General features: G+C 35.8%; 1 protein-coding gene across 1 annotated transcript; it reads left to right on the top strand.

Moving 5' to 3' along the window:
• The first annotated feature begins 6,254 nt into the window (after window positions 1-6,254).
• On the top strand, window positions 6,255-8,372 carry LOC125195398 (receptor-like protein 2). Its single transcript, XM_048093552.1, has one exon. It carries the CDS (start codon window positions 6,255-6,257, stop codon window positions 8,370-8,372), a length of 2,118 nt encoding a protein of 705 aa, XP_047949509.1.

Raw genomic sequence — 8,372 nt, 5'->3', positions numbered from 1 at the left:
TTTTGTACATGTTTGAAATTATAGAATGAATTTTGGGATTGTTGCTAGTTGCTACACTACGATTTTAGATTTATATTTTTTTTACTTTGTTGTATTTGCATAATTCCAACTATTAACTATGCACAAATATGATGATTTCTCATCTCTTAAATATAATATGACTATGTATGAAATATAATGCAAATCCAAATTTCAAATAAGCAAATATGATAGAAACATCAAGCATGTCTAAAATTAAATCACCATTCATAAGTCTAATATAAAATAAAAAATAATTCACTTTCATCAAAAGTCTAAATATATATAACTTCAACTAAAAGTCTATAGATTTTAAATCTTTAATATAAAGACACTAAACTAATAAAAGTTTCACTTTCACCAACCTTGCAATCCTTCATTTGGTAGCGGATAAATAATTGGAAATAAAGTGTATCATCGGGGAGTATATATGGATTTGAAACTAATTAACTAAAATAAAATATTTCAAACCCCTATAAATAACGGGTATTATCGGGTTTAACAGGGTATACCGAGCGGGTAGCGGGTATATCCATACCCGCAAAAATTTAAAACAAACTACCTGATCCCGCCCCGTTTTCCATTGTTGTCGGGTAACGGATACCCATTACCCGGCGGGTAGCGGGTCGGATTGAGGGTTTCCCAATACCCGCTACCCATTTCGACACCCCTATTTTGAAAGGACAAAAAAAAATAGAAATAAAATAAATATTAATGATATTTAATTTGAAATGAATAATTTTTGTTAATGACATATATTCTATAAATTTTAGATATTATGATTAGGACGTAACCCGAGTTTGAATGAAATATGAAAAACTTATATATCTATAAAACTAATTTGATAAATTTGACAAGTATTTAATGCATGCATTCCTTGAGAAATGTTATTGCCGTGTACTCGTGTAACATGGAAGAGAATAAGAAAATTGGATCAAGAATTTACTTAGTCAAACTCTTATATGTGCAATGACATTTAATCAATTCACTAACTTCTAAAAGTGCCGAGAAACGTGGTGAGTCAACAATAGATACTCCCTCAATAATTTCCTAAAATTTTGTCACGTCATTTTTATCGGTCCTACAAAAATTTTCATATTACACTTTTTAACATTAGTAAAGACCAAAATTGATTATGAACATAAGACCATTTTACGTTTTTTGTCCTAAACATTATCTTTTGGATTTTGTGATCCTGAATGTATGCAAATTTAATCATTTTGGTCCTCCATCAACATTTCCGTTAAAAACTAACGATCAACGGGTTTAATCCCGATTTTGACCAAATTTAACTTTTAATTCTAATTTTTTACTTCTTAATTAAAGAGAGGGAAAAAAAACTTCCCAAACACAAATCAAAGAGAAAAGAAAAAACCTTTTCTCTTTTTGCTTATTCTTCAATTTACCCAAAAACAACTCCTTTCCCCCTAAAAGAAAATCAAATCCTGAGCTCAACAACTTCTCCACATGGGATTTCAAATCGAATTTGAAATTAGGGCTCCATTAAAACCCATCTCCACAAAGCCCTGAAACGACGAGACTGCAGCGGCGACGACGAAGGCGGAGGAGCTACACCGACGGCGCGTGAGTCGAGAATACCGGAGAAGCTTCCCCGCGACCGCCGAGGAAGCGCCTCCCCGTCTCCACCTACCATTTCAACGGAGCCAGGGAGTTCTTCAATCCACCGGAGCTCGAATCCATATTCATGTGCCACGCTGGCAGAGCCAATTGATTGATTTCGAATTTGGATTTTTAAGGATTTTTTTAGTTTTAGATGTGTTTTCAGTTTGTACTTTGTTTGGTAGCAGCTTAGTTTGGTTAGGCTTTGATTATAGTAGTAATAATGTATAAATACTACAATAGCTTTTTGGATGAATATGTTCCTAACAAACAAAAGGAGAGATTTTGAGATTTTGAGATTTTGAGATAGACACTTGTGCGCCGAGCTCACCTAACTTCCTTTCTCACAAATTTTCTTTCGTTTCTCTCATAATTAGGGAATTAATTAGGGAGTAAAAAATCAGAATTAAACATTGTCAAAATCGGGATTAAACTCGTTGACCGTTAGTTTTTAACGGAGATGTTGTTGGAAGACCAAAATGATCAAAATTTCATACGTTCATGACCACAAAATCCAAAAAATAATGTTTATGACCAAAAACATAAAATGATCATATATTCAGGACCAATTTTGGCCTTTACTCTATTTTTAATAATAAATTCTACATTTCACTAATTCATTCTGATTTACATTTAGTTATAAAACTAATATTTAAATCGTGCCCTATCAACATGTGCAGAACTTAAAGAACGATGGGATTACATATTTTTATTTCCAATATGCGTAAAATAATTTAGAAATAAGTTTTACATGTGTATTATTAATAGAGCTCCATGAAATGTGTAAATAGTAAATTGTCTCCATGAAATGTTAAAAAATTGGATAAATAGGAAGAGTATTAATGCATAGTTGACACTAATAATGAGGTATAACTAAGGGGCTACTTAATATAGTAGAATAGTAGAATGAAATGATATTCTTACCTCCATTACATGTTTTTTCTTGTATTTTTTTCTTAGGAATCACCACTCAATTTTCAATTTTTCAATGGGTGTAGTCATCCCTTCCATTTAGCTAAAGAATAATCATTCTATTTCAACATTTCACAAACACAACGACCCCCTCTCCCACACACACAGAGCAACACATATGCACATCAACAACACACACACACCCCACCACATGTACACACACCACCACCACATACATACACCACATATGCACACACTTATTTACTTATTTACGTGTATAGTATAAATTAATATGATTTAAAATATTTTAAAAAATATTTTTGAATAAATATTTGTTTAGTAGAATCAACATATTAATTACTCCCTCCGTCCCGGAGTATTAGACTCACTTCTTTTGGGCACATGATTTAAGGAATTGATATTTAAATAGTTAAGTGGAGAGAGTAAAGTATGAGAGAGGGAAAAAGTAGGGGAGAGAAGAGAGAAAAAAGTAGGTGGAGAATAAAATAAGATAGATGTTTTTTGCTAAAAAAGGAAATGAGTCTAATATGTTGGGACATCCCAAAAAGGAAAGTTGGTCTAATACCTTGGGACGGAGGGAGTATTTATATTTAAAAAATATGAAGTTAAAGATATATTTATAGGTGTGTGTGAAGTTATAAATGTTACCAAAAATAATGATAATAATAATTTTTTATAATTGACCAAATAATTCCTAAGTCGAATATTTATTATTTTAATTTGAGAATTGGTAAAAGTGGTGATTGTGTTATAAATTGGCTGGATGGAAGATTATGTTGATCGTTTATTCGTGCAGTATATTCTTGTCAGGTCAATGATCGTCGCTTTGACGTCATTTGCTTAGTTTCATAGTTGTGGCATGCTAGGATTAAAAACTAGTTTTATAGTTATAGCCTGCTTGGAATAAAAACTAAGTTTAGTAAAGGCTCCATCGTGATTACGGTATACCGTACCGAGATGGGCATACCATATACCGTACCGAAAAGTACGCTATGAGAAAACTTGATACCATACTGTACGATTTTTTCGGTATACCGCATTTCAGTATACTGAAAAGTCGGTATATCAAAATATGAAAACATTTACCTTACCGACATTCGGTATAGTACCGTGATGCGGTATACCGCGCTATACCGCAAGTCATACCTGTTTGATATATAAAATATTAAAAATAACATTTTATCTATCTAGAAAATGTCCAAAATGATAAAATTCCATCACAATCAAACATACTTCATGACATTCAAAATTCATATAACTTCCAAAGGATAATACTAACTAAATTTAAATCAAATAGTAATAAATATCAATGATTCATTGTATTTGTTGAAACTCAAATCTCAGAAGGAAAAATAAGCCATTATTCATTTTGGAGTATTTATTTAATAAAAACACAGCGTCATTTATCAATGATTTAAGAATTTGAAAATATAAAATATTATAAATAATAAATGGGTTAAATATATATAATTATTAAATACCGTAATTACGGTATAATGCGGTATACCGCGGTATATACAAAATTCATACCTTTGCCGTACCTAAATCTTTTGGTAAGGTATCATACCATACCGAAAAGTATGGTATACCAAAAATTCGATATTTTAGGTATTTTTCCGGTACGGTAAATGCGGTATTTTAATATTTCGGTATATTTAATTAGCCCTAATCATGATAGCGGTGGCTACATAAACTAATAAGTTGGTTGTTTATCTTTATTATTATACTAATAGCTCTGACTATGATTCTAAATATGAGTACCCACGAGATCCACACTTGTTATGATCAGTGGCCAACTCAATGGAAACGCAAGTTAATAAGGCTAAATAATTACAGATCAAGCAGGGTCGGTACGATATACGTTATCGAAACCATCATACTGTATATCTTATATTTAAAAATTTGGTATGACAAAAAAGTATTTCTCCGCCCCATAAAAATATAGACATATGATATTTCATGAGAATTAAGACAAAATTGGTAAAATAAGAGAGAAGTGAAGAGTAGTTAAAATAGTGTTAGCGGATAGAGAGACCCTCATTGTTGTTAGTGTTTTAATGGTTGTAAATGTTGTAATAACTTGATATACAAAGGTAATAAATTATGATAACTTTCCATAATGGAAATGCCCATATTTTTATGGGACAGACAAAAATGGAGAGCGCACCTTATCTGAATTTTCGGTGTACCAAATTTTTGGCATGACGAGTTTTAATACCGATAGCGTACTGCATTTTCGGTATGTCATTTGACATTCGGTATACCTTACTTTTGCGGTATACCAGACTTCTACAGTATATCGGACTACGGTACGGCAAATAAAAATCCCATTATTTTTGTATTGGATTTAGTTTTGATTTATATATTATCGAAAGTTGTAGTAATATTTTGAAAAATGACTCAACTATGACTTTTATGAAACTGACGATTCCATCATTCCACAATCTCAAATTTTCCTAATTTTTATTGATTTTTTTTATATATACCTAAAATTCGGTTATACCATATTTTCAGTATACCTCGGGATATATAGGTATATGAACATTCATAATGTTACTATACCAAAATAAACTGCTAAGGTATCATACCTTAAGAACAATTGCAGTACAACAAAAATACGGTATTCTTGAAAAAATTTTGATACGATAAGAGCGGTATTTCGATATTTCCGTATTTTTAACCACCCGTAATTATCGCAACTACTTAACTAATTATTTTAGCCATCGGCTTGGTGTTGGTCTGAAAATAAGGGAAATTAATCGAATTTAGTTGCAACCCCCATTTTGTTCTTCCAAATTCAAATAATTTTTCCAAAAAAATAGAATTCTACTAACTACCCTGATTCCTCCTTGTTTTAGGAAAAAAACGTGTTGCTAAACAATGTGTTATGTTAAGGGGAATGCACAATTAAAGGAGTTGACGCAGTCAAGTGTGTATAGTTTTAATTTTGTTTTATCTATGTCAAGTTGACATAATTATGTTAGACTCATTAGTCACCATTACCTCATAAAACCAAATAATAATCATCGTAAAATATCGCAACTTGCAATATAAATTCAAAACTAATAAATACATCGTTACCTTAGATCACTCTCATATTACAAAGAACAAATATATAGCGACTCGTGCATCCTATTCCTAATTCACATTAATTCACATTTATGTAAATTCTCATTAATTCATTGCAATTATGGTCGTTATATTCGAATTCTTTTGACATGGGTGTTGGTAAGATCTACAAACTTGTAATCTATAATATAGATTAATATGGCAATGAACCACAATTCAATTCGTAGCACGATTCTCCTTCATCCTATTGGTTGAGATTTTAGTCAGCATAAAGATCGACTAAAAAATCTGATATTTGTAATGAGAATTATGTTCTGTTGATAATTCAAATATTACTCAAGGTTGTGGTTGAGTAAAGTTGAGCTTCCACTCACTCCAACTAAGTTAATTATAGAAGGTTAAAACTTGATTTGATATTTTATTTGGTAAAAACCAAGTGTTTCATGCTTTTGATCGAAATAAGTGTCCATTTTTTCTTGTTTTAACAAGGGTGGACCTATCCCATTTCCCTTTACACCAATGAATCATTATTTTCCACCCTAGTCAGTTCTTTCCAATATTCAAATCTATCTCAGGAGTGGATGATGTGAAAAGAAGGGAGAAAATTAATCAAAATGGCCAAACCCATGCTCCTTGTGATCCTCTCTCTCAATTTGTTCCTCCTCTCAATAAATGATGTACTAAGTTGCAACAAACATGAACAAGATTCCTTACTAACATTCATCTCTTCCCATCCCCCTCCCCACAACCTCAGCCTCAACTGGTCTCCCTCCACTAATTGCTGCCATTGGCAAGGCATAGCCTGCGCATCCCGCAACGGTGCCCCTCGTGTCACACATCTTTGGCTGCCTGAAAAAAATCTCTCTGCCACCTCCCTCACTCTACCGAGCCTTCCTTTCCTAGCCCACATAAACCTCTCCCACAACCATCTCTCCGGCCTCCTCCCCTCTCTTCCTCCTCGCCTCCTCACTCTCGACTTGAGCTTCAACTCCCTCTTCGGCCCACTCATCCGCACTCTCCCCATCACCATCCACACTCTAGACCTCTCAAGCAACCGCTTCAATGACTCCTTTGATCCCTCATTTCTTCTCCCTCAACCATCCAATTTACTCATCTTCAACATCAGCACCAATAGTTTCACCTCCTCCAATCCTTCATCAATTTGCAACATCTCCCCACTCGTCAAAATCTTGGATTTCTCCATGAATCAATTCATTGGTCCTATATCACCTTCCCTCGCCCAATGCTCAAACCTTCAAGTTATCAGAGCAGGCTCCAACTCCCTCTCGGGTCTACTGCCACGCGACCTTTACACCCTGACAAGGCTCCGAGAAATCTCCCTACATAACAACCAACTTTCCGGGCCAATCAACACGGCCATTGTGAACCTATCAAACCTCATTATCTTAGAGCTCCATGTCAATCAACTAAGCGGTGAGATACCTCAAAACATAGGGCTGGTTTCCAAATTAGAGCAGCTGCAGCTCCACTCCAACAACCTCAACGGAACCTTCCCACCCTCTCTAACAAAATGCACCAACCTCACCACTCTCCTCCTTCGCAACAACTTCTTCAACGGCCAAATCTCCACTTTCAACTTCTCCAAACTCCAACGCTTACAAGCAATTGATCTCGGAAACAACACCTTCTATGGTAACATCCCGGACACCCTCTGCTTGTGCAAGTCCATCACTGCAATCCGGCTGGCCTTCAACCAGCTCAGCGGCGAAGTCCCTCCTTGTATGGCCTCTCTCAAATCTCTCACTCACATCTTCCTTACCGAAAACCAACTCTCCAACGTTGTGGGAACCCTGGACACACTCAAACACTGCCAGAATTTGGCAGTCCTCTTCCTCAACATATGCTTCAACGACGAGAGAATGCCCGACAACAACGACCTGCTACACTCGGACACCTTCAAGAATCTGCAGATTCTGACTCTAGGAGGATGCCAACTCAAAGGCCAAATCTCAACTTGGATTTCAAAACTGAAAAAGCTCAAAGTTCTGAACCTCTCATTCAACAAACTCTCAGGTGCAATTCCGGCGTGGGTAGGATCAATGCCAAGCCTGTACGTCCTCAACTTAACTCAAAACTCACTGACGGGAGAGATCCCACGCGAGATAACGAGGCTGCCTGCGCTGATATCCGACAAAAGCAGCACCGACATGAGCCATCTCGCGTTGCCCTTTCTATACGACAATCTTCAGTACAACCGACTCTTCAACCTGCCGCGCAGCCTGAAACTCGGGAGCAATAGTCTCAGCGGCAGAATTCCAACAGAAATCGGGCAGCTGAAGCTCCTCCAAGTATTGGAACTGAGCAACAACAATTTGAGAGGCAGCATTCCTGAGCAGCTGTCGAATCTGATAAATGTGGAGAAACTGGACATGTCAGGGAATGATCTGACGGGAGAGATTCCGAAATCGCTGACGAAGCTGCATTTCCTGTCAGCATTCAGCGTGGCGGATAATGATCTGGAAGGGGAGATTCCGAAGGGAGGTCAGTTTGAGACGTTTGGAATTGGCGCATTTGAAGGGAACACTAAACTGTGCGGTGATGTGATACACAGAAGCTGCGGCGGCGCGATTGTGATAAACAGGCCTAGGCCCTATGAAGAAAAAGATGGCGGGAGTAAGAGTCTTTGGTATTATATGCAATTGCCTCTTGGATTGGGATACTTTGTTGGACTAGTTGGAGGTACTACTTTACTCTTCTTCAAGAGTTGGTAG

This window comes from Salvia hispanica, chromosome 1 (genome assembly GCF_023119035.1).
Source record: "Salvia hispanica cultivar TCC Black 2014 chromosome 1, UniMelb_Shisp_WGS_1.0, whole genome shotgun sequence".
Lineage (NCBI taxonomy): Eukaryota > Viridiplantae > Streptophyta > Magnoliopsida > Lamiales > Lamiaceae > Salvia > Salvia hispanica.
This window is presented reverse-complemented; position numbering and strand designations above follow the sequence as displayed.